Source organism: Dermacentor silvarum, chromosome 1, assembly GCF_013339745.2.
Source record: "Dermacentor silvarum isolate Dsil-2018 chromosome 1, BIME_Dsil_1.4, whole genome shotgun sequence".
Classification (NCBI taxonomy): Eukaryota; Metazoa; Arthropoda; class Arachnida; order Ixodida; family Ixodidae; genus Dermacentor; species Dermacentor silvarum.
The window spans coordinates 328,392,710-328,420,511 of NC_051154.1; the positions used below are offsets into that span (position 1 = coordinate 328,392,710).

Here is a 27,802-nt window from a genome sequence, read left to right on the forward strand (position 1 = left end):
ACGCACAACCGAGGTTCGGGGTTCGTGTGAGAGACTCGCCATGTTTTCATCTGCCATCTGATTTGCTGAATGAGCATACGTTTGCTGTGACCAATACAAATACGAACACGCTAATAAATGTCAAAAAGACACAATATTCTTTATTGCGCACTAGTTCCCGGCAAAGACCTGCATTTTTTTCGTGAAGGAAATAGGTGGTTAAATGATGGAAACAACCTTTGAGAGTGCTGTTAAAGCGCTAGAAGCCCAAGAACCGTTGAAGGACATTGACGATGATGATGATGATGATCCGCACTTAAAGCGAGTACCCACTAAGAGGGGGGGAAGGCCACGAAATGAACGACAAGAGGCAGCTTAAAATAAATCTTTTCTAACAGTAGAAATGAAGAAAAATGATTTCACCATCCTCTACATTCACCAGCATGATGCCATTCGCATAGAGTTTCCTACAATAATTACTGAAGGGCGCTCTGGCGCTGCAATCGTGGGAATGATGGGTAGTACATGGATTTGTCTGATCTTCATGCTTTAAGATTCGGACGTTCTTGTGGGTTTGTTTATTATGCTTTATCTGCCTTCATCATCCTAAATTCCAGAGCAATGTACGATTTCATGTGCGCAGAAGATTCTGCGAAGATGTGCAATCGCAACTAATTGCAGCGGTTCAGCCCATAGAGGGGTCCAGATTGAAACCTGCCGAGCATCTCGGTACGCTTTCTTGCCCACAGAGAAATTCATTATAGTCGGATACAACTTAAAAAAGCAGCAGTTGGCAACAAAGGCACACGGACCGCGCGGGGTTGTGTTACTCCACCAGCTAATCACAGAAGCCAACAAAATCGTCGTCATGCGACCTTCTAAAAATGGGGTCGTACTTGAAACCTCCGGATCGTCTGGGGTTCTTGAAGAGCCTTTTCATCGGCGGAAGCGATGAGGTGTACAACAGACGTGGACAAAGTGTATAGAGTCTGAGCATTTCACTCTTAAAAAGTCCACGGTATAGTTCATTTAACTTCCGTTTTACTCATGAAAGTGGAGAATAAATAGTTGCAGCGAACTTAAGTTGTCTTTGTTATCTTGCACTACAAGTTATGTATGAGGCAAGTGAGTATTTTCGACTTCTTTGCAGTTCCTTACTTCCCACCCTAAAGCCAGGTCTCTTCGTATTGATCATGCGTGTTGATAAGCCATTCAGAGATACTTTTTTTTTGCAAGAAGTGCTATTGATCGAGGACTCAACCTAAATTCAGTTGTACCCATGCGTTCATCGCATTGTAAAATCTATACCGTTAAGGTCAGTATATATGTTTCATAGTAATTTTTCGTGGTTGGACCGGGCCACTGAAGAAATGCTGTCAGCTTGCTGGCGTGCTTTCCGAACTGGCCGCAGGCGTTGCGGGCATCCTTTTGAGATAGCGCAATTGTCAAGCATTATCCAAAGGCACATAATTTTAAGCTCGGTTTCATGATTGCCGGGCGCTGTGCAACGGTGAACGATGTCGTTGAGGGCTGACTCAGCTGCTAAGCCCGAGGATGGGTTCAAGCCCAGCTGCGTCATCCGCGTTTCAATGGAGGTGAAACGCAAGGCGCCTGTATACTGTGCGACGTGAGTACACGTTAAAGAGCCCCAGGTGGTAGAAATTATTCCAGAGCCCTCCACTGAGCCGTCCCTCATTACCAATGCGTCGCTTTCGCCACTTATCCAGTGTCACCAAAGAGCCACAAGCTGTGTTTGACTATTTGAGGGCCCTGTGCATTTATATTATGCCAACTGTCTTTGTACAGCCTTGAGCAGAATCAACCTAATACCATTGTAATCATCTTAGTTGCACAGTGTGATGCACTCTTGTAGTACAGAGCAGGCGGTTGGTTTCGGTAACCATGGACATAAATGGTGGAGAATTCGTTTCAAATGTCTTGGGTGCATGCGTGATTCACGCACTGGCCAAACATTGCCTTATATTAAGCTCACATATGACGTTACTGCAACTGGAAATGCAGCTAAGAGGCTGTGCACTGCGTGTCTCATAGCCCATATGCAGCTTTGGGAAGTTTAACACCCCATACCATACCATACATAACACAATGTGCAGACATCAAAGGCGCAGCACCCTTGCTTATCAAATGCCATGAACAGAGTACTGCAAATCTAATTTCTGGCAGTTTGTATTGCTGCACATTAAAAAATTGAACTGCATGTGATACATTTGCGAAGTTATTGTGCCCGAGATAGTTGCTTGGTTGAGGTGCATTGGGCACTTCGATAGTATAAACAGGCAATATTTAATTCATCAGATACTGTAACAAAAGGAATTTATGCAGAGTACCATTATATAGCAGTCCATGAGGCAATGTTGCGGGGTCAACTTTTCACTGTTGCTCGTGTTAACTTAGTATTGTGGCAAGACATCTTGGAGACACAGACTAGTAACGAACCTTGTGTTTGTTTTTCAATTCAAACAGTATTTGTTGGGCCTGAGTGAAGAGACCCAAGACTCAGTGAGGGTTAAGTGTGACAAAAGAGCATGCATTAAACTAGGACAACATGCACCTAGGTGTATATTGTAGCCCTTTTGTATGCCTTGTATATGGGGGCTTGGGCGCTTCACAAGTGAATTGATTTTCACTTTTTGCCCGAGCATTCCCACCATTGTAATGCAAATAAATTTCAACTTCAACTTCAACAGATGTACATACATACATAGCATTGACACTAAAACCTTTACATCTCTCTCCCTCTGTCAGGTGTTAACTTTATCATTCATCATTGGAGCGCTGTGGGAGGGTTCACGAGGAGATACAGAACATGACTGAGAACTATGGTTGAGTATCGCCTAAGGGGCAGACTGCGGAGAGGCAATTGTGGATGCACTGATCCATACAAAATGCCAGTTCATGTTGAGACAACACATGAAGTTAAAGCTTTTCTTGCCGTAGCATGAAAGAAGAAATCCTGACTCGATGAAATCAACTTGCTGCCCACTGTAAATATCCACTGTTCAGAGAAGAGGAAACACAAGTGTAAAAAAATGTCATTTCTCACTATACTTTAATCCACTGTACTGGGGATGGAACACATTAGAGACTGGTCCTATGACGACTGCACTAATATTTTCTCTGCGCTTGAGCTGAGAAAATACATTTGTTGACGTTGACCCACTTCTACCTATTGACTATATAGACTAAAGTACTGACTTCAGTGTTTCACACACTGGCTGGAGACCGATGCTGCACACGCACTGCTTTTGGCTGTCCTGCTGAGTTGTACAATTATAATTATGACCAATTATAATGGTACAATTATGATACCTCCATAATAGTAAATTATGGTACAACCGTAAACTTTGCAAAAGAATCATGAGATGGAAAGATTTGAGCAACTTTGTAGCAAGACAAAACATCCCGAGCAGAGTCATGTCACACACTGGCAAAGCCAGCATTCATTATATGCTACCGAAAAGAACTTGAGAAACGAGTGCCTTAGCACTTGCATATCTGGACAAACAGCCGACACACTGGGCGTCCTCAGGGACTCTGTAACAGGGCGTTCCTAGCGTCAACAGCTAACCCTGTAGTTAGCTACTGAAAATTATACCCACTGGAAAATATTTAAAAGTGGCTGGGTGAGAATAGATGCTACTGAAGGTAGTCTGCCTAAGCATTTTATGCTATGCTTGGATCAACAAGTTCATATACCTGCATGATTGAAAAAATCCCATGCATAATACATCTTGTACGTAAGACACTTCAAATTCATTTGGAATGTTTTGTTTCCCAAAATACGGGTCTTAACGGTAGTCTTCATCTACTATATACATGGAAAAAAAACACTATACATTTGACCAACAGCACTCATATGGCCAAAGCCTTGGTTGTGCTTTATATGAAACGCTTGAAAATAGTGCAGCTTTGCAAAGGACAAAACTGCTACAAAAGTGAGTGACAAATTGTTCACACCTGACACACAACACAACCACCTGATGTTGAATATTATGGCGCAAGGGTGCCTTTGGCCAGAGAGCCCCATTCCACACATTAGTTTTATTTACACAAGGAGGGGTTAAAGACCCATTTCCCAAGCATTTCACCCCAGAGAAAAAGAGCACCAGGCCAAGGGAAAGCTTGTACCCATTGTATCACCGATGGGTACCCGGTGAAACTGGGGATAGAACTCCACACCTCCTGCATGCGAGGCAGATGCTTTAACTACTAAGCCAGAGCTGTGGTAATAGATGAACCTACTGAACACTTTGTAATGTTCTGAGTAAAAGCATGTTTTGGACAATTCAGTGACAAGTAACTTGAGTACGAGTAATGTACCCTTTCAAATACTTTTACTTGAAAGGGACCTGGATGGATAAAAAAAATTGTTGGCCCTTCCACGGCGTGAAGACGGATGCAAAGCTAAGCTTGTCTCTTTGTAAACCTAACCATCCTCTTTGCCATCAACATTATGTTTACTGGAGTGTGCCCTTGTGATTAACGAGATATGCATTGTGTAGATAATGGTGACATCAATGAAGACAATCTGGCAGTGAAACACGTTTATTGAACATAGAAAAATTCACCAGTCAGTTTTGTGTAAGTGAGCAGAGTAGCCTTGTGATCGCTGCAGTATACTGCAAGGGGTTCGGTCATCACGCGTCGAGCAGAAATGAAAGCGCGGGAAACAGTCTCAGCAGTGATGTCAGGAGTGGGAACAGCCTTCGGCCAGCGTGTGAAACAGTCGACCATGGTGAGTATTATATAACAGCAACCTTGAGACACGGGTAGAGGGCGCACAATGTTGAGATGGACATGGTCGAAACGACGCCCGGGTGGAAGGAAGCCATGGGAAGGCATCTTGGTATAACGGGAGACCGCTGTCGTCTGGCAGGGCAGACACATGTGCGTCCAAGCATGCACATCACTTTTAATTCGGGGCGGGACATAGCTTTGGGTGAGAAGGCGCTGAGTAGCCCAAATACCTGGGTGATATATCTCGTGTAGACAGTGGAAAACAGTGCGATGTAATGAAGCCAGAACAAAAGGGCGGGGAAGGTCTGTTGATACATCGCAACACAAGGGCTCAGGTGAGCATGGATGTAGCCATCGTGTAGTCGAGGTGAGACGTTTCAGCGGGCACAGCCAAGCAGCAGTAGTGAGGGCACCTGGGGAGCATGCTTCAGGCATCATGTAGTCGAGGTGATACGTGGCAGTGGGCACAGTCAAGCCCTCCACTACAGTGTTCCTTATAGCCCATATGTCATATGTTGCTTCGGCACATCAATTGCCAGAATATAAAATGAAGGCGTACTTGCCCATGGCTTCACCCAGTGCAGCATGTGATGCACTGCAATTTGTTCGTTAAGGGCAATAGGCTTGAGGTGGCATTCAGACGGCTGCCCAACCTTGACTTAGCTGCTTTAAGCTGGTACGATTCAGTTTGTTACCCTGGCAAAGGCTCAATGCCTGAAAGCTCCAATTCAGACGTGCTGTTATCACTTCCCAGGTTGAAGATGATTGGCTCCATCTTGTCACTAAAGACATGCATCTCCCAGAAGTGTGTTTCGACGCCCTTGACATGCTGCACAGCCTTGGCCCAGTTCTCTGTTGTGACTTTCTGCACTTCGATCAGCAAGGAGAAGGTTGTGCACATCCTTGGACTTGAATGTGGTGTTCACTGCTGCCACTCCATTCTTAATCTGTGCCCAAATGAGTTCTATGGGGTTAAACTCACAGGGATATGGAGGGAGCCTGGGGACAACACAGCCAGCCCTTTCAGCAGCTGCATCAACCCGGTACTTGATAAATTTGGTCTTCACGGTGGCCACAGTGTCAAGCAGCTGCTTCTTTGTCATGGCCGCATGGCACGGGATCGCCTTCGAGGATACCTAGTTGTGGATCTCTGCCTTCCGCCATGACTGCTAAGGGATTTCCTCCACGCGCCTGGACTGGTAGGACGCATTGTCCATGACAATGACACTTGGCTGTGGCAACCTATCGACGACCGAGCTGAACAACATCTCGAAATTGTTGCCGTCCATTTCTTCGTGGTAGTCACCTGTTTTCTTTCCCAGGAACACATTCAGACAACCATCAACAAATACGACCTCACTACCAACATGTGTCACTATCAGCCGCTGTCCTTTTCCCGACGGCTGCTTCTGTTGTCAAGCTGCGCAAGTATGCGTCGCGTGACGACTTGACTGTCTTTACTCGCTGTGTGGCCAGCAGTGACCCACGTTTCACCAAGATGGAATATATTGTGCCCTTCTTCCCTGTATCGAGCAATCTCGTAAATATACTTGTACTCCCACCGCAACAAGTCTTCGTGCTCGATGAGCAAGGAGTTGCCCCCACGTTTCTCGCTCTTGAAGCCGATGTCCACGAGGAGGCGGCGGATGGTCCCAGATGAAGGGTCGGCAGATCTTCTGTGTTAGCGGATGCTAATTCCGCAGCGATCTTCTGCACTGCTGGGATCTCGTTGCAGTGGAAAAAGCCGTGAACGCAGTTTCTTAGTGCAGTTAGTGTGAAGCTATCATAAGTATGCAGGCGTCTCTTACAGCTGTCCGTACAGAGGCGTCCGTAGCTCACCGTCTATGTTTTTGGCAGTGCTTCTCACATCAAAAACTTTCTGTAAGCTTACACTGGTCAGTTCGCTCACCCACTCACATATCTGCGTGATCGCTACATACGGTTGCTCTTTTCGTAGCTTCATGTACACATTCAGCAAGATTTGCTGAGCGCCACTGCAGATGGCATTCCCACTGCTGTTTCTCTTTAACAACTGGCTCGGGGTCATCAGAGTAGCCTGGCACGCCTGAGGCACACCTGATGACGGCGCAGTGGATGAAGGTGAGCTCGATGATGCAGGAACGGCAGATGCATAATCGTGCTCAGCCCGAAACGCTTCCACAGGAGACACGTCCATGTTGGAAACTGGAGTCTGACTGGAGTGTGTCTGAGCCCCGATTCATTTTGTGCAGAGAAAATTTTGTTATAACGCAGTAACCGATAATAATAATTATTGGATATAAACGTTTATTGTAAAACGTTACAATAGTTGCAGTTTTGTACAAAACTGTCACAAATTGTGGCTTTTGCTTTTTGTGAAGATGTGTGCCGCATGCCGGGTTTTTACATTGCAAGTGTTTTATTTCAGTTCAATAAAGAACTGGGCTTTCACCGTACCACTATAATGGACGAGTGAAAACGTATAAAATTACGCGCTTATAACTTTATTTTCGTTTTTCCGCGTTATTTAGGTAACAGGGAATGTTTCAAGCAAGAACTATTTGCAGCCTCGCGGAGGAACAGTGGCTGGTGGTTATGAGGACGAGGGCGGGGCTTCACTGCAGACTGCAAGTTGTATCCGACTGTACGGCCTTCTGTGGCGGTTTTCGATGCATGCATCTGTGGAGAAATGGTTTCAATATTGGCCTTTCGTGCTAGAGCTCCTGTGCTTGAATCCTCTCATCGGACAATTTTAATACTGCTTAGTTAATGAAAAGCATCAAGAAAGTGTTGGGCATCCCGATTACAGCAAGCACTGAGAAACTCATGCAGCTGGGGGTGCACAACACTACCCTCGAGCTGATTAAGGCACAAAGGTCTGCGCAGGTTGTGAGACTTTCGGGCTCTCAGGCCTGCCGACGTCTTCTGGAGGCAGCGGGTCTTCGACCTAGCTTCAGCATGAGGGAGATTGTACAACTTGATGTTAAGGTCAGAGGTACCTACGTCGTTGATCCGTTTGCTAGAAATGTACATCCGCAGCACCATAAGGGAAGGCAAGTAGCGGGAGCTAAAGCGTTTTTAAAGAACACTACAGGCATTGAATCCTTTGTAGATGCTGCCCAGTATGGTTGAGCGGATAAATTCACAGTCTCTGCGGTTATCGACAGGGGTGAACTTCTCTCCATGGCTTCGGTAAGGACTAACATGGTCGATGTGGCTGAGCAGGTTGCCATCGCAATCGCAATGCTTGATCCCAAACGATCGATTAATTACACGGACTCCCGCGTGGCGGTCAGGGCCTTTGCCTCAGGCCTCATAGCAAAAGAGGCGGCAGCGCTTCTAAAAAAGAAATCAGATACAGACTCTGTCCACCACATTACTTGGTTCCCAGCCCACATGGGAGACGCCGTGTTGCCGGGTCGCCTAAACCCCAATGTGAATGCTCACTGCCATGCGCGAGAACTCACGCGCCGCAATGGGAGTGGGACCTCTGCGAGTTCGGAGACTATTGGCCATAGGGACCCTCTACTTACGTTCCATGAAATTACGGCACATTACAAAGGGGAGCGGCGACGTTTTCCACCTCCCCATCCTAAATTGAGTAGAGCACAGTCCCATACGCTCAGGATGCTTCAGGCGGGTTTGTACCCATCGAGAGGCTTCCTGAGTAGACTACACACAGAGATAGATCCTCATTGTCTGGATTGCGGGGAAGAATTCTGTACGTTAGCCCACATGCTCTGGTAGTGCCCTGTGTTACACGTCTTCAACAACAGCGAGGACTGGGAGAAGGCCATCACGAGCACTTAACAGGAAGACCAGTACAAGGCTGTCGGCCTCCCGGCTCCAACATGGGATTAGCCAACAGATAGCCAGGTGCCTCTTTGGGGCTCCAATGGCTGGCTCCTCAGGACTTTAATAAAGTTCTTTCTCTGTCTGTCTGCTTAGTTAATGATTTATTGTAGAGTGCTTTGCTGAAAATAACGAGTTTGCAAAGTCGCGAAGCCTTCTGAAGCCAGAAGGACGAAATTTAGGCAAATCCATGTAACTAACCTTCATTTCTATGCAGGCTGAACCTCCCCGCTTGCAGCTCCGGTAGACACTAGTGCCGGAGTTCTCTCTAATTATTGTATGAAACTCTATCGCCATTCGCCTTCGGCACATTTGCTTGATATTATTCACAAGGATGGCTTGGTGGGCTAGTTGGCAAAGCATCTTAAAGGGTTAACAACGCACACAGACGGGGACAGAGTGAAGAACAACTGGACACAGCGCTAGACTATAACTGATGCTTTATTGGAAGAAGCAACACATATAAATGCTGGAACAGCCACTGGAAAGGCTGACAAAGCCAAACACCAAGAAATGCGAAAACGAAAAAAGGAATAGGCACTCATCATGTTGCGATCTGTCCTTTACACAACGACATCTAGATATTCAATTTACTTTTTTGAGAGCAACACTGAAGGCGTGCTTGCAGAATTGTTTATCATGATGGACTTCATATGCTTCTATCACTTCATGTGTCAGCTTGTCCTTCTCTTTCTTAATCACTGAACACACTCCGTAGACCGTTTCACACGCACAACTTCTAAAGTGTAATGACAGGTGGCCTGAAACGACAGTCTTTCCAACCAGACGATCTTATTAATGTGCAAGCTTCTTCACGCAAGCGGCCGCAGAGCTTTGCACAACTGTACGGCTAATTCAAAGCAGAGATATTTTATTTCGCAACAATCAGGACTTGCCATCCCAGCGTCAGTGTGACGAGTGCCCGCAGCGGGAGCCCGCGTTCCGGTCCCGATGTGAACGTTTGGTGCTGCCGCTCGCTCCACACAATTTCAACAGCACCACGTCCGCAAAACGCAGATCACATGACCTCGCTTTTTTTTCTCATGTTCGTGAAACTTGCAGGGCTGTCCATGGGCGCGCTTGTGCTAATGGCACGTGCACTGCGAAAACTGCAACAATCAAATCACAGCACCTACTTTTTTCTTCAGCGAAACTGTATATGGCTAGCCGCTTCGTTCATCTGTCGCCTGTACGCAGAAACTATCATCATCAGCAATGGCTCGGGCATCGTCTTCTTTCACAGCTGCCTCGTTGGTGCCGCGCAACCGGCGTTCGTCGTCGTCTTCCACAGCTGGCTCAGTTGCCGCTCTTCATTCCAGCGTAGAATTTCACTTCTGTCGTCGTAATGGGGTGGTCACGTTTATGAGGTAAGAGCCATTGCTTAAGGGGGTATGAGCCATTCATTGTCTTGCCGTTATGGACAGATTTAATTTTCAAGCAATTTCTTTTAGATTTCATTTTGAAGTGCGCGCGTCGCGCGCTATGCGCGGGAGAAAGAAAGAGAAAATGAGAGCGAGAGAGAGACACAAATCGTAGCAGCACCAACGAGGCAACGCGCAGAGGTGCTGCCGACGCCACCCGCGCTTCTCCGTTTCCCTGCATTAGCACCGAACGCTCGCGGTACGGTCAAGGTAAATACATCGACCTTGGTACGGTACTCAAGGTGTCCGTGTTGCAGCAGGCGCCTCTGGCGGCGGTTTGGCCGAGCTCCCACTGGGCCTCTTCGATTATGCAATCCCGGACTGTCCGCAAACCGTCCGCGGCGTCTGACTAGCCCTGACAAAAGAGCGCGTCACAGTCACGTGATCCAGCTGTCTTGCAAGTGTCGGGGACTACTAGCTGCGTGCTACTGCGCATGCGCCGTGACGTCCTCCCGGCGTGTTGTCTGCTGCGCGCCGCCCATAGACTGTGCATAGCTTTCGCCCCCCTTCCCCTACGTGTGCTGGGACTGCAAGTGCTTCGCGAGGCGTTCCCCGATGGCCCAGACCACGAGGAAATGCTTATACGCTTCTTATAACTTAGCGTCACCTGGCATTACTTCGTATAACTTAGCATCACTTCGTATAGCCAGGACCAGATAGGAACCGATAAGGGGCGCTATATAACGTGAAATGATTCCAAACTGTTTTGATTCCAAACTCCTGGCGTTAAATTTACGTAACCCCCGACGCAAGCATCGGGCGGTGACCTGCAGCGTTGTCTGAACAACCCAATCAAACACTCGACTCGTTTATAAGGAGGTCACGTTTGTTTGCTTTCAAAACCAATAACATTGTCTACACTCAGCGGTTTTTCTATCTAATTGGCTGACAAGAGGCGAGGAGCACGCTCTTGTGGGGAGGGTTTCGATGGGGCCGAGCCAGCACAGTGAAAATAGATAACCGCATGAAGAGGGTGGTGCCGGCTTCTGCGATTAGTCCGCTTAGCTTGCGGTGGCTAGTCAAAAATCGCGGCGGCGTGCAACGGAAGGATAAGAATGCCGCTAAAACGGATCCTCAGCAAGGAAGAGTTGGCAGAGCGATGTCGTATGCATGCCGAAAGGGCTCGATAACGTTTTACCGCCACCCAAAAAGGTTTGCATAAGAATGGGTAGTTGGCCGAGTTGGTACGGTAACATACGGTAACATAGCGCTCGTCCTGTCTTCTTCCGCCACCGTCCGTGTCTTCTTCGCGCTTATACCAAAAAGGTTTATCATGCGCAAATAAATACATGCTCACCGGCAGGTGCGAGTAGCAAGGGCCTGAGCGATCGGCGGGCAGCCATCTTCTATTCCTTTCGGAACGGGGCAGTCTGTGGCCATTCAGAAAAATTTTCAGTTTTGTTCGGCATACTAATGCATTTTTTTCGTGTACACATCACTTTGACATGGTGAGTTTTCGCGGTTTTGTGAGTGTGCGTGACAGACAGGCGAAGGGGGCGTAGCCAGAAAACATTGGACCAATAGCAGAGGGCTAATGGTGAAAAGGCGTCTAATCAGGGATGATTATTCTTCTTTTGTGCGGTTTAATCATGCATAATCAGTGTACACACGTTATATCAGATGGCGAGCTATCGCGGTTTTCGTGACGTCGTGTGACAGACAGGCGAAGTAGGTAGTGGCCCGAAAATGTTTTGACCAATCGTGGAGGCTGTTTGCAGAAACTGGAATCAAAACAGTTTGGAATCGTATTACGTTATAGCGCCCAAGCTCCTCTGTGTCTTCAACCTTGCGCCACTAGTGCAAGCTACCCCGATTTTTTTTTTTTTTCTTCTAATGTTCCTGGCACGCGCAGGGCCGTGCACGGGTGCCCTCGCGCTATTGAAGCGTGCTCTGCTGCCAGCATTTCATGTTTGTTGGGGGCTGCGAGACGACGCGGTTCGGTAAGTGGCTCTTTGCAATAAACATTATTTTAAATTAATCGGAGATACTGTTTGTCAAGCAGGATCACCTCGAGTGTCATGTGCTGGACGCTATCTTCTTTTATTGATGTTGCTAAAGTACATCAGCTTGGGAGGCTTACGACCACGCAGCTACAATACCTTTAGACGCATATGGGCTACCATAAGTAAATGAGCCGACCCGCTGTGGAGGCGTAGTGGTTTTGGCGTTGCCCCCCTAAGCTGGAGGGGGCGAAATGCAAGAACGTCCGTGTACCGCGCATTGCGTGCACGGTAAAGAACCTCTGGTGGTCAAAATTATTCAGTAGTTTCCCACTACGGTGTGCCTTATAATCGGATCGTGGTTTTGGCACGCTAAATGCCAGTATTTAAGTAAATGACCACGGTAAGTTTCTTTCTTTCTTTCGGAGACAGGAGAAGTACTTGTGAGAAGGCGTGAGGCGAATTGTGTCCTGCATCTTTATTGAGCCGCCAGTTGAACGAACGGGCCACGAACCGTGTCGCTTCTGCCGAGATGCCCGGACGTTCTCTCTCGCTTGCAACCTGGCTCGAGCACGCGGAGCATACGGAGGAGGAACTTCGCCGTCGTCGTCAAGCTGGCGGTGAGGGATTGCCATCAACTCGTAATTCCATATGTGTCAGGTAGACGTCGAGGTTTGTTGCTATGTCAACTGAAAGCAATTGCGTCCTTTGAGAAAATGCATCCCTGTTGCCTTGAACAGAACGTATAACCGGATAACTTAATTCGGTAGCGCAGGATAACGCGATAAACTTTGCAAATGCTTGATCACAATTGTCTGCAGGGACCACATGTGCACTTTTCATTCACCCAAACCACGGCGGCATGGCGGCTGTGGTGTTTTGCTGCCAAGTTCGAGGCCGTGGGTTTCATATTCTCGGCCGCGGCGGTCGCGTTTAAATGCGGATGAAATGCAAAAATGTCCGTGTACAGTGAATTGGGTGCATGTTAAAGAACCCCAGGTGGTCGTAATTATTGATGCGAAAGCATCAAATGGCCCACCCCAATGGGACAAAAGTGCTTGGCACAATGGTGGCCCAAGGTCATTGGCCTAGCGCGGCCCACATTTGGGGATTGACACTGGCCTCGCGTTGGCCTACGTTTGGCTGCCAACAGAGGGCCGACCACATTTGCCGACATGGCCAAGATAGGGCCACAGCAGGAGCATCCTTGAGCCAATGAAAAATGTGAAACTTCGGTCGGGCCAGTCAGTCATCATAGCCGGAGGGTGTATGCACTTACCATGGCAGCCGAGCTTCTTGTGGACGATATTGCAATGTAAATAATGAAAATATGCACATGCAGTGTCGATAGAAGCATATAGCTCCTACATTCAGTCGGGAGCAAAAGTCTGTGGAGTGCATATGTACGGCACGTGCACCAGCAATTATACATTTTTTACTAGTGCAGCTGTGCAACGCACAAAATTTGCTCAATACAATGCATTGGTTGAAAATACCCTACGGCATCCGTTGTCCACAGACTTTTACTCACGTCTGTGCATTAGGCATATAGCATATATGTGCCTAAACACAAAGGAACAGACTGCTTAAGGTGAACTTATTTATTGTACATAGAAATATTGTACATAGAAATAACAGTATAACACTCGCATACTGTTATGGTTGAAGTGCACTATAAAATAATACAAACTGAAATGCAACAATCTGTATAACCTGCACACCAATCAGGCCCTTATGTCATGCCCCACCTGTCGCCTCTGTGTTCGTCCTCCGTCCCGATCTTGCGCACCAATAAGCCAACGCTTTACAACATGGCTAACGTCTTGCATGGTTGCTTTCGGGTGGTTAGCGATGAGGCAGCCTGCAAATGAAACAATTGAAAAGGCGGAACCATCGTCAAGGTATTGCAGCCCTTCAAAAGTGCTAAAACAAATGCTGAAGATTGCCATACTGTGAAGGTGTTAGCAGCAAGTGAAAAACAACGAATAAAAAAAGTCAATGTGCTTCCCAAAATTCCCATGAAATTAAAGTTTGACAAGATGATTTATGTGCATTTGTGTCATGCATAGCACATCAGCATTAGGGAATTATAGAAACAGGGGAAGCAACTTTACAGGACCAAGCTGATCCACAGGACCATATAAATGAACGCAAAAGTTCTACAGTGGTTTTAAGATCTTTTTCCTCTTGGGTACACTATTTGTAAACTTGTCTATTGAATGGAACTTGTGCTTAAAAAATGAAGGTTTCCCTCAGAGACTCTGCATCCACTTTAACGAGGTTTGCTGTGTTTCAAAGGAAATGTTAAATTCTATGAAGACATCAAATTCTTTATGCAGGCCATGACTTTATAAAAACTGTTCAAATTTCCAAAATTAGAAATTTATGAAGCGTCCAACTGCTACCCAAGAATGCATTTGGCATGCTTGGGGAGGTGGTTATTTGTGGCACTATATTGAACTATGTGTTGGATGGTGCTCCCCTTACCACTGTGCCTTACCTGTACATGGGAGCCAACCGGTACTTGAAGTGCCACTTTCTCAAGCACCAGTTCGAAACCTGTGCAGTCTCTGTGACTGTCTCTGAATGCAGACGCCGTAGCCAGAAGCGCAGTGTTCGTCTCTGGGGTGCACCAGGGGTGCAGCCTCTCAACGACTGCGTCTTAAAATGGTAGCTCTCACCAGGGGAGAATGCGGGCGCGCTCCCTTTACATTTTGTACCACAGGTAGCACTGCATGGAGGTACCATCGGTGTGCTTAAAAAATATGAAACAACGGACTTGCAACTGTGCCTCTGTGAATAAAAGCGATTGGTTATTCTGTAAAAGTGTGTTATTGAGAAATGTGAAACTAATAAAAGTAATGTATTACACACCGCTATGAATTATACCAATAATTTGTGAGTGAGACTTTTGGTGAAATTTCACAATGCGCTGTGAAGTCGTACGTCAAAAAGATCCACGCAAGATCCTCCGACAGATTTAGCTTACAGAACTGCAAAACTGTTTTTGGTGCAAACTGTGAGTTAGGGCTTTCTAAAGTTCATGCTTCAATGTTTTAATACGAACTCATTTTCTGGAGTTTATGTGAAATCCATTAGGCCCTACATCAAGATTTTGCTTGCTATAATTGGTTGAATTCAGGTTTCTTAAGTTTGTCAAGTTGCATTCATATTGGATCAGCAGAAGTCTAATGAGAGCTTTCTATACGTTTCTCGTTTGTATTTGAATAGGCAAATTGCAGTTGGCCTAGCTTTCTCTAAATGAATGTAGTACACACATATTTCCTAGTTAGGAACAGATTACATCTATGCCTCTGCTGCACACAAAACAAGCAAGCAGAAATGTAACTTTCCACGAACCATCAATGAAACAAAGTGGCTCTGCTGATTTCTCTTTGGTTCACTAGTCGTCATGGCTTTGTTTTGTTACAGATCTGTATTCTCCAAATCAGGAATTATTTTCTTCCTTATTTACTTACTTACTGAAGTTTGTTATAGAAGCAGCAACTTTCTGTTCTACTTGCTTTGCGCATGTTGAACACTGTGCTTTGTACATGTTCTTTGACAGTTAACTCAGGTACTGGTGGATTATCCACAGGGTGTAATAGTGAATGATACATCAAAGCTGACACTCACAGAAGATGATTATGATGTTAAGCTTACTATAGCTGTCAAGGTGCATGTATAAAAGGCAAGAAAGAACAGTAAACAGACAGAAAGAGTACTAATCTTGAGCTGCTTCTGTCCATTTGTTCTTCTGTCTACATCTGTTAAGTGGCTCACACCAGTGGCGCATCGACGGGGGGGATTCGGGGGTTGGAACCCCCCCCCCCTGAGGCCGACTTAACCCCCCCTTTTGTTTAACACCTTTTCTTTCCTTACGCATTTGAGTACTGCAACTCAGATTTAAAACATGCAATCGTCTGCACACTCGCAAAAAGCGCATTTCATTGACAATTTCCCATGAAGACATCGAAATTAGTGCTGTTTAGATCATATTGGCAAACTGTCCACCCCCCCCCCAGCCCCCCCCCCCCACCCCTGGCAGAGATCCTGGGTGCGCTATTGGCTCACACCTTGACCCAAGGTTACACCTTAGCCTGCTAGATGCTGACACCCATATCAGTACAAATATATGCACTTGACATCAACTTAATTACTTACTGCATCTTGTAGCATATTAATGCCCGAATGTATAACATTGCTCAAGCCGTAGATGGCAGGTACTGGAATCAAGACACTGGCTAAAGTTTAATCTAGTAAATATTTAGAATGACATGCCAGCTGTGGAGCAAAGAGTTAAATACAGAAATACGTTGAGAAACTAACCATTGGTATTTGTATGGTATTTGTATGGTATTGGTGTACCATTTTGTCCCATTGGTATGGGACAAAATGGTGTTTACCTATCTGCAGTGCAGGAATTTTTCTGAACAGACCACTTGTCTTTTCTCGTGACATTTTTTTAAAAATCGTGTGATTGTTAGCGCACATGTAAAGAATAACAACTCATGTTTGCTGGTTCTGTTTAGATGGTGATGGTTTCATACTACAATTGCTAGGTTACCAGCTACCTATAAGCTTCAATCGTTGCATAAAAAAGAAAAGAATTGACCATGTATCATGTTGTTGATGTTTGTTAGGGCAGAAAATGCAATCTTCTTCCCTGCAGAGCCTTTCCAGCTAAATTTTAGAGCTGCTTCTTTTGTGAGGAGGGCCCGAAGAAGTCTCCGTACTGCGTTGGGAATGTCCATTCCGCCATATCTAGAGAAGTAGGTGACCTGTAATGCAACATAAGAGACATAATGGCCCCCTGATAGAGTAAAAATCTCATATCGTCATCCTTAGCATCATCATATAAAATGTCTAGGTAAGTTTCGGTGAAAAAGATGTTCATCACCTCATCTTTGAGCCACCATGTGAGGCCCCTACCGAGAATGAAGATAAGCAGGTCAGCATGCAATGAACATGCAGTTGTGTTACTCTAGCAATTGTAAAAGATTTTTTTGCTTCCCAATGCTTTGTCCATGCACAAACGTTATATAGTAGCAAGGTGACATTTATTGGTCTGCATGGTTCAATGAAACACTTGGTACGCTTAGTTGCCCAGTTGATCCAGAAGCAATCAGTAATTGCAGGAAGCGCTCCTGTCCATAGAAGAAATGAGCTACCGCTGAGATAGGCCGGTATCAGTGCCTGTCAGTAACTAATGGCTTGACAAACCAGGCAAGGAACAATATTGCGTGTTCTACTGACCAACATTGAGCATAAGAAAATAACTTTTTGCTGAATTAGAGAAATAAGAAAGCATCACTTAGCATCAATATTCTCCTTAAGTCGCTAAAAAGCAGATGTGACTGTGTAGCTACATTTTATAAGAAAGCTGTCACTATGTCAGACCAGTGCACACCTAGACTCTAGCATGCCTTAGACTGAAAGCTGCACATACACAGTATTAAAAGCACATATGAAGCTCGAAAAGAAAGTTGGTGTTCTACTTGTTCATCTCAGCATGGCAACACAATAAAGACTAAACAAACGAAGTCCATCTTACTAGTTTTCCAGAGTTGCCTTCTGTCGAAAGGTACTCTTCCAATGCATATACTGCATCAGCATTTGGTGCAGGTAATATCGGGCAATCCTCTGGAATCTTCAGTGTTGGTGTTGCTTTCGAAGAGGTAATTATTGCTCTGATGCTTCGAAGTTCGGCCAAAATGGCCATTTGGTTTTCAAACGCTTTTCTTTCAAACGCTAAAAAAAAGAATTTCAACATTTAGCATCTCAAGAATACTATACTGGATGGAAACTGCAGAATGTAGTAACTACAATCTCCACCCACAAAATCACAATGCATCTGTCCTAGCTATGTGCCTCCGCATTTCAAAACATTAGCTGTGAGGCTCCGATATTTCTAGAAATTTTCCTCCACTGTGACATCATGTAGACATGAAAACACAGTTGGCTGACTCATTTACAAAAAGTGTCCCTGAGTTAAACAGCATTCCATTTGCTACCAATTTCTTAGGTAGTAATTGACTGTATGCAAAATCATGTGCTTTGCATGAAGATAACTTAAGGAGCGTGAACAAGTCACGTGTTACTGCAATATGAATATACCTTTTTTGACACAACTGTTCGTGGAAAACAACAAAGTGTACTTCTAATCAGACTGCTGCTAACAATCAGGTCATTTCATTACAACCGGATTATGTATGATAAATGTAAAGAAATGCTAGCTAAACTTATTGTTACTCACTAAGGCCCTTCCACATTGAATTTAGGCTGCAAAGCATTGAATAAAAGAGCACAGTGCGCAATCTTCTCTTACCAGCAAACCGCTCACACATCCTTTCAATTTGTCGACTAACGTTTGCTGTCGAAGGCACTGGTTCTGGAAAGTAAAAATACGGAAAAGGAGAGCTTTTCAATTTTAGAGCCAGATGGGGTACTTTTCACAATGAGTGCACCTGATATATTAAGTGCACATCACTGAAAAGGACACCTTCATGTCCTTAATTCATGCACATATAAAACTGCGCCCTGGTCAGCAGCCAATGTCATTGAGCATGAACAATGAGTTGCCACGACAAGTGTTGGATTTGTAGGTTTGGTGACTATTCAAAACCTTTGAATAACAAGTTATATAGTGTTCTATTCTATTCGATCATTGAATAAAATACTCACTATATGCAAATTTGAATATTCTTTGCATACCTGATTTCGTCAACTTTGCATGATTAAGCATAAAACTGAAGTGTTAATGCAGTAACGTTTGCCACATGCAACAGCTACGGTAGACATAAAACAGACATGGGTGCACTGCCATGTCCGTCTGTTGTGTACTATGTATGAGTGAACTCTGTATGGAAATGATAGCATTTTAGCCAGAAAAGCCTACCTGTCAGGGCAACGGAGCTTGCTATACTACGTAAATTAAATTTTAGTTGACGAAGTGAAGTACTCAAAAACTATTCAAATTGGCAAATAGTGGCTCTTTCATCTGATGGTTATTGTGCGGTGCTACTTACGGATGCTGCATCTGTTTGATAACCTTGGATTAAATCAGAATACAATTTGCTGCAACTTTATTTGATTATTAGTGACACTATCTGCCGCAACTATTCCAACTGTTGAAATCGTCTGCTTTTGTTGCTCTGTTAGACACTGTGCATTTTCCATTTAGCCTCAACAGTGCACACAGCTTAATGGCCCACAATACTACTTTTGTAAACTTCACCTAATGATCCACGACCACATATATGAGTGAAGAGCTTGCAGTGTAAGCTATCTTTTCATTTTTCACTACTAATGCTCTATTTCTGCTTTTAATAAGCAATGCTTAATAATACCCAATATATTGTGAGAAAAATGCTAATCCGAACGCTTGGACCTGAATGTTATTTTATGCTAATGGTAATAAACATTGTTAATCCCCCCCCCCATTCAAAGAAATTCCAGAAATATTCAATATTCGCTTCAAATCAATTTACTTATGCTGCTGTATAGCTATGACAACGTGATTATTAATTAGAAAACTTTCAAAATTGTTTGCCTGATTATTGCCTCTAGGAGGCATGTCGTAGTGACAAATCAGAAGTGAAGTAGAAAGCACGAATTTTCGCTTGAAATTTTACGAGATCAGTTTCAATACATATATATGAAACTATACTGCAAGAACATAGCACTGGTCCAGTTTGTACGTTTCTTCACAGTGAAAAAGTGCATCATACAATATACTTAACCTGGAACAATGCGTTTCAAAGCACAATGCAAGCCTACATTTCTCAGAATTGGTGCTGGACACACAAGTATAAGCAAAACATTATTCTTGAAGTAGCACTGGCTTATTTAAGTGTACAACTATATACTAATGCAAGGCATTAATTGAATGTCATTTATTATTCCGTAGTGTCATTCTATTGAGGGATTATAACAGGAAGGGCATCATCAGAAAACTATAGCTTACTTCTATGAGTTAAAGTACTATGCCACAATAATAATCCAAAACGTAACAGGAGTGTTAACAGGAACTGTACACACGTAATATCACAACTGTAGAAAACAATACCAGTACAGCATAAACACAACATACATGTACTAATATAATGAAAACTAGAAAATTGAACTAGTAAACATAATTTAAAATCTCGCTATAGATGAGTGCTGCTTGTTCTTAGCTGATGTTGCAAAGGTTCTAGTGTGCAACTTCCAGTATTGGTGTTAGTGGAAAGAATGATAACTTGAAACAGTCAGTGTGTAACTAGTAATTATGTAACGTTTGTAAGCATTTATGATGTGGTAGTCTTGTTTCTGAATTTGGGATGTATTGCAATGTGTTTGTGGGTAGGTGATTGTAAAGGAACTCGTACAGAATATTTATATGGGTAATTTTAGCTCTGTAATGAAGGCTGAGAATTACACCTTGGGGTTGTAGTTCAGCAGTGAACCTGTCATTGCATGATAATTTACATATACACCAATTAAAAATGCTCATATGTGAAATTTCGCTAATGAATTGACTGATCGGCAATTTTGTGCGAACTCTAATGTCTACTTCAGCTGTAAAGCCTAAAAAATTATATTTAACCCCTCATTTTCATTCATCTGAGACAGATGCTACTGAAATGCACAGAACAGGATGCTTCACACGTAGACTATTTGTGCTATTTGAGGGAGAAGTCATACCAAAGTGATGTGAATGACTGTTTTCCACATGGCTCTGCCTTGCATCGCACAATGGCCTGTTTACTCTGGTGTTCAGTCTTGCTGGGTGCTCTTTGCTTGGCACAACAGACCTGTGGTGCATGTCATTGAAGCCCAAATGTGAAGCTGGTCGCATTGCTTGCCTCTGTATGCCTGCAAAAGAGGGAAAAAAAACGTATAAAATAAACGACATTTCACCGCTTAAGCATGACTTGACTACTTTAGGCACTTTGAATCTGCCTGTCTGTGTAGTGTGTGCGTCCGTCAGTCCGTCTCTCTGTCTAGCCTCCGGAGTCGTTGTGGTTGTTTCATTAACTCAATCAACTCCAACTCGATTTAAACACGATATGCATGACTTGCATGACTTGTGATATGTAACATTCAAGGCATGCATGACATGCCTTGAATGTCATGATATTCATGACTCGAATGTCATGATATTGATGACATTAATGACATAACTATAATGATTTAATCTCTTATGCCATCGTGGTCGTTTAAAGGGATTATATTGGGCTATGTATGACATGCATGCATGAGAATGACATCCCATGAGTGGCATTGATGTAATAAATACATGTCACAACATGTATGCCGTGACATGTACGTTTGGACATGACATATTTATGCCACGTCAGACCCCATTGTGTACAACATTGATGTCGTCTTCTGTTGTCACACGCAGGCTCGCATAAACACATACAATTGCTTACTCTACACGAACACATTCGCCCATGTATTAACTGTGAAGTGCACTGCTGAATGCTGAATAGACAGCCGAGCGCAAATGCTTCGCATGATGTTGATTCACACAGTATGTGGGATCTGCACGATTTTATCCCTGCAACATAGCCCTTTCAACATTTGCCAACAAGCATCTCCAGCATACCATATCGTTTTCAAATAGAACTGATCCCGTAGCATCTGCATAATGTATATAAATAAACTGCAGCCCTTCTTCTTGTGTAAGTACCGTAATGAAGTTATCTAAAAAATGAGATGTCTGTAACTGTTTGCAATGCTTTTCTAAAATTTGAAAAACAAACTTTACAGACAAAAGAAATATTTGATGTATGAATTTTTGGATGCAGTGACGAATAAATACATATGAATGACAAAATCAACAACATCTACAATCGGGCAAGCTCGCGGAAATTCATTTTGCAATAACTATCGCAAAAGCATGAAGACAAGCACAAAGTCTGCAGTGCCTTCGATCTAGCAATTTGTGTTTTCCTCTGTAACATGTTAACGTCTTCATTACTCCATGCACAGTGTTTCAGCAGCTGCTAGACACCAGTTAATTTCTCTGCGCTACCCTTTCCTTCCAACGAGATAGCTAACAAAGTGAATGCACGTTTACAATAACAAGTTTTTGATAAAAATGCTATTGTGCATTATGTGTCGACTCGACTTTGGCACATCGTCGCCACTTCAAGGTGCTTTGTACATCACCACTGCAATCCAATCCCACACTTGAGCAAATTGGAAATGTTTAAAGTACAATGTGATGACTAATGTGGTAACACAACTCATATGTTTATACCGAAGTGATGTAATGTCCACTTTAATTTAATTTTAGGGGATAAATTATTGCAATTCGTGCAAGCTGGACAATGAAGAAATAAAAGGTAAAAAAATAAACCTACCTTGCGTGAAGGAGCTCTGGACACTACTCGAATCTTCGCTATCACTTTCTAAAATAACTTTTCTTTTCCTCTTGCGGCGTGCTTTCTTTGCAGCCTCTGAATCTTCTGTGTCCAGGTTTGATTGCACCAAGGCATAGGGCAGGAATTCTTTGGCTCGCTTGTATGTGCCTGTTTTGTAATAGTTACCCAGTTAAGTACCATTCTTTTTCTATACTGGCATGTTAAATCAAATGTAATGCTTGTTGTGGCAATGTTATGCTAACGTGGCATGTTATGGCAATAGAAAGTGACCTTCACCATTAGCTTAAACTTCAAAAAGATGTAGGATTTGAATACCTTTTTAAATTACACCCTCGCTATCAAGTGGAGTGACAAACAATTCTCGAGAAGGGGAACTGAATAGCCGAATTTTTTTGTTAGTCGCAACAGCATAAGCTCAATAGATACTAAAGCCAAGGAAAGCATAGGGGAAATGATTTGTTTGTTTTTTATTGAAGTGCAGCAATATTAAGTTTAGGAAAAATGAAAGTGCTTGAAAAAAACAACTTATCACTGGCCTCAAGTTGTTCTTTTTTTGTCCACTTTCATTTTCCTTTACCTTATTATTTCTACACTCTGATGAAGAAGACAGATTAATTCCACTACGCTTTCCTTGGCTTTATTATCTGTTGGCTTCATATGGTTGTGGCTAACACAATTCTGAAGAGCTCAAGTTCTTCCATAGCTGACTTGCTTTTACCTTCACGGCGAGTGCTTTCATAAAGCCATGTAAGATCGCTGACAATTGTTTCCACTGCACCTCTTCAAATTAATAGAGCGTACAAAAGCTGCCATATATCGGAAAAGAAGGCATAACGTCTCCGTGAGAAATTAAAGCGCATCACACAACTGCAGTGAATTCATTCGGGGATAATGTAGCAGATATGTAACACTATATAAAAGTGCAAATATCTGCTGGTTGGCTCAGGGTGATAACAGAAAGATAAAATGCTGATAAGGCAAGGTCAGATAAAGAACAGTAATGTTGCCCATTCACATTCTCGTTTTGTTGTTCTGGTAAAGCTTTTAACAAACAATACGGTGGAAGAGTGCTGACTTGGACAAGTTGGTATGTTTGCACGGGGAGTAGCCCAGAGATGAGACAAATGAAAGGCATAGAAAAAGCAGTGACACAAACCACACAATAAAGCAATTTAAGTGTTAAAACAAGTCACAATTTACAAAAAAATAATTTCAGGACGTGTTAACGAGACAGACCGATAAATGTTGCAACTAAAAGAGACTTGTATCTGTCTCATCACCATGTAATTTCTTTTTTTCTTGTACTGACCAGCCCATGTCACCACTCTTTACAGCTCGTTTCTTTCAAACTGGGTCTTCCTTTACGACTCCCTTTGCATCATTCTGCTCAGACTTGTGCCAGCACGTCATCTGTCCTTACAGGGCCCCTCATCAGGTCTGGCCATTTCAAACTGACAAGCGCAGCGCATACAACTTGCTATGTGGCCTAGTGAGGGCATGCCATATAACAAATTTTGTTTATGCACTGGAAGGTGTTGCGTGGCATTTAGGGAGCGGTCTACTGCAAGAATGTTTCAAATTGGTTCATTAATAGGCAACACATATATTTCAGTGTCGTGAACCCGACTTCAGGATGCAAGCATCACCACCGACATAATGTCGCCCCTTCAGTCACAGTGTACGCATTTGTGTACGCGACTTATTTTCGCCATTTCTGTGCAGTTGTGGCAAGGAATAGACTGCAAAAAACTAATCTTAGTGTAAATGAAATGTTCTACTAACCTCAGGTACCTTTATCTTACTTCGGAGAAATCTATCGCTACCGAAGATCCCTTTGGGGAAGGCACTACAGTGTTTGATGGGAGGTGTGACGTGGGACGTTTTTGTAGCAGTCGCGAAATAATTTCTTTATTCTTTCTAGTAAAGCTTGCAACCAATAATTACCTTGTGCAGGTATTTCACACTGGCCATTCACTTATTTTTATGAAGAAATGTATCATTGCAGAGTGCACAATAATTAAACTTAATCACTCTATAATCGTGGTGATCCATCATAAAATGCAGAAAGATTCACTCTACCACCATGACTTGCTCTTAATGGATTATGTAGCGCCGTGCATAAAATTATGTAAATTTGAATAATTTATCGACAGTCGATCATAATTCGTGACTTAAGGGGATAGACAACTCTCCATGGATGTGTCCCTGTCTAGTCTCCGCAAGCGAAATTCCTTCCGTTCGGTCAACCATACCAGAGCTGGAAGATCGTGCATATGTCACGGGCCGCACCTTTTTTCTTTTAAATGTGAAGCATTTCTTGCCGGCAGCTCTGTCTGTTGTACCGCGTCCCACACCCCCACAGCGCATCCTCTCCTATGCTCCCCCCTTTCTCTCCTCTAGAGATCCGGAGCAGCGCGCACGACAGGTGGTGCGACAGCTGAATACTCCGCTGGGGGCGCCACGGTAGTTCCGCGGTATGAAAATGACGGAGCGCGCGCGCCTCATTCTCTCTCCTGTGCAGTGCCGCGATGAGCGCTCGGGCCGCTGCCGCGAAACCATCTCCCGCTCATGCTAACCATCTCCCCGCTGCTTCGCATCCACACATGGTTTCCTTTAGCGGGAGATGGAGTAATTTTTTTCCCCTCACTTTCTTGCTGCGCGCTGAACTCCCGCTGACGGTGTCGCGCGCGAGCTGTTGCGTTTGTCTCGTTTCGCGGAGCGCACGATTTTGCGCGCTGTGCTCGGGAACGCCCGACTGGCGGTCAATGCTACACGAACACTGCGGCAGACGCAAGCGGATCACAGAGCATGATCGCGCGCTGGAACACGGTAGAAAATTGGATAGTTTTGCTCTCTCTCACGCGGACGAAACGGAAGTACATTTCTCTTGCTACGGTACGAAGTATAACGAAGGCATGCAAACATTCGGTTTGCAGTTTTTAATGTTTCTCTAAACTTTAATTCGTCTATTGAATCAACAGATGAAACGATAACTGCTGTTGCCTTGAATAAGTCGCAAAGTCACCTGCCGCTGTGAGTGACGTGTGTCACAGCACGGCGAACTATGTAGGCGCACCGCAGAACGCGCACTTGGATCTGGTTGTTAGCGTGGCGACCGCGAGGAGAAAGGCGCAGACTGTTTGTTTTGAAATTTTTGCTCTTTTCACGGTTCGTAGCGGTGCAATACTTTGCAGGCGCGATCGTTAGCGCGCACTGTATGAACTGTACGTTCCTGTCAGTTTGAAATGGCCAGACCTGCTGATGAGGCGCCCATTCACTCTGTGCTGTTTTTCCCTCCAGTAACAACATCTTGCATGACAGCGGTACAAGATGCTTACTTTTAGTGGCAAGAATTCTGGACTTGTATTGCAGCCAGCTCTCCTCCACTTCAGACATCCCGAAATCATGCGGTCAACTTCGCTCTTCTTGGTCGTGGGAGGCCAGAAGCATGTCGCGTTTTCCTTTGTTCCTTGTACCAAGCTTGTGGGAACCGCATAAGTGCTGCCCTCGTCCACAAATTTGACTATATGAAACCTGGAACAGTATACGTGTCACACTGTCAATTCAGGCAAATCACTTCATTGGCGCTTGGTAGTGTTGCACTAGAATACATAAGTTTCGTCCTGATTTAAGTATAGCCACTCAGGACACTGACCAGTCTTCTGGATCTGGGCCGCTATCTTGTACGCGTTCGAAAAGTCGGCGTTCGGTTTCCCCTCACACGATTCCCCTAGATTTGCCTAGGCTGCCATATCGGCATGCCACCCCTCCGAGCCACCCCCAGAAGCACCGGCAATAGTCGCCAACGCCGCGCGCGTTAGGTGTGAACCTGGGCAGACCGCCGACGGCATCGACAATTGTTCTGCGCGTTGCTGGTGCTGCTGCATGTCCAAGTTTATACAGCTGATAAAACTACTATCCTTACTCCGTATAGCTCTCTATAAATTTACTATCGCAATTGATGATTCGCCTTTCGGATGAAAGTGCGACATTTGTTATGCCTGTGCATAATAGAGTTGTGACGAGATTACAGTGTTAAATACGGTAATACACTCTTGGCATATCTCAGCACACATCGCCACAAGCAAACTTCATAAGCCTGCACAGTTGCGTTCTCATAATTATTCCAGCATGGAAGTAAACAATCTGTGACTTCACATTTTGAATCACTCGACCATAATGTTGATGCTAATTGATTTGGAAGCACATGTCAGCCTCACATTCGTGACCACGTGAATTGACCATGGTGGTGCGATCAAGAGCCGCGGTGGCCGCGTTCTGTGAAAAGTGTGAAGGCGGCAGCAGATGTACCGGCTGAGGCGAATTAGAAACTGTTCAGCTTTCTTTTTCTAATTAGTTTATGGCCCGATCCAGCATTGCCCGTTGATCTCCCATTACAAAGGTATGTGGCCACAGGCATCATAATTCTCACCTTACTTCCGCCTAAAAGAAAGACACCTTCGTTTGCGAAATATATACTATCTATATTGTACCGTTGGCAAAAAAAAATGTCTGACATTGAATTGCGAATAACAGGACCGGAAACTCACCAAGGCACTTCCACAAACAGTTCAATGGTGTGTGGCTGTGGCAGGCGAGCGACTGCTGACACAGAGTCACAGAAGATGACACAACAGCAAGTAGCAGTCGAACAGGTCACTGTTATATCAGAGAACGTCGACGGACCGACAAGCCTTTTCTAGACGTTAACGAGAGCAGTTTCAAGCACAGGTGCTGCAAGGACGGCTTTCACTACAACTCGGACAGTGTGAGGGATGGCAGCCAGATGATCAGCAATAATGCAGTCATGTATTTTTCAGGTTGTAGAATGTCGCCAAAGCGTGAATCAACAATGTACATGCCGTGCGGCCCATGGATCCAGCTACCACAACAGTTGAATGGTGGAAGTTCCTGCACCACTAGAAGAGACAGCACCAGCACATGGAGGGATGCCTGGCACAGTGGCGACAGAGCGAGTTGGGTCAGCTGAATGGCTATTGTACGGCCAATAAGGATAGTTCGAGACCTGACCCTTCTTGATCCATTGTGCAAGGTTCACGTAACACATATTCACTTAAAAAGTTAACGTTGCTTGACGGTTCCAGTAAAACAAGCTAAGCCCTCTCAAAGAAGATGAAACAGAGGGAAGAATACATGCTTTCGCTTGTATGGCAGAAGCTGGCCCTTGCAAATAATGTCGCCAAACAGAAATGTGCTAAGGCAGTCACCCCGAGTTGACACTACAAATACAGACAACAATGATGATATGCAGGGATGCGTGTAAAAATCTCCTTCAATTTTGCACAGCTTGGCAATGATAAGTACGCTAGATTCAGACACAAGAAAATTTGAAACCAGAACAATTCTGCTTCCAGTGAGCAATAGACAATTGTCAGGCATGCTTGTGCTGATGATGGTGTTTCTCCAGGCTACTTTACGGTACTGATTCCAGCCAAAATATGAAAGGATAGGACCACTTGAGTGGCTGGATGAAGCTAGG

The 27,802-nt window shown here is 44.4% G+C and overlaps 1 protein-coding gene across 3 annotated transcripts in view; it reads left to right on the forward strand.

The window, feature by feature from the left end:
• The first annotated feature begins 11,861 nt into the window (after positions 1–11,861).
• Positions 11,862–27,802, forward strand: part of LOC119437350 (uncharacterized) — a 41,530-nt gene continuing 25,589 nt past the window's right edge. The window contains exons 1-2 of one of the 3 annotated variants that reach the window (XM_049660458.1): positions 11,879–11,929; positions 12,362–12,549. In XM_049660458.1, coding sequence (XP_049516415.1) covers positions 12,462–12,549 — 88 coding nt within the window. In that variant the 5' untranslated portion in view covers positions 11,879–11,929; positions 12,362–12,461. Of the gene's footprint in view, positions 11,930–12,335; positions 12,550–27,802 lie in introns of those variants that run through there. The other 2 variants (XM_049660459.1, XM_037704393.2) reach the window with 2 other exon arrangements.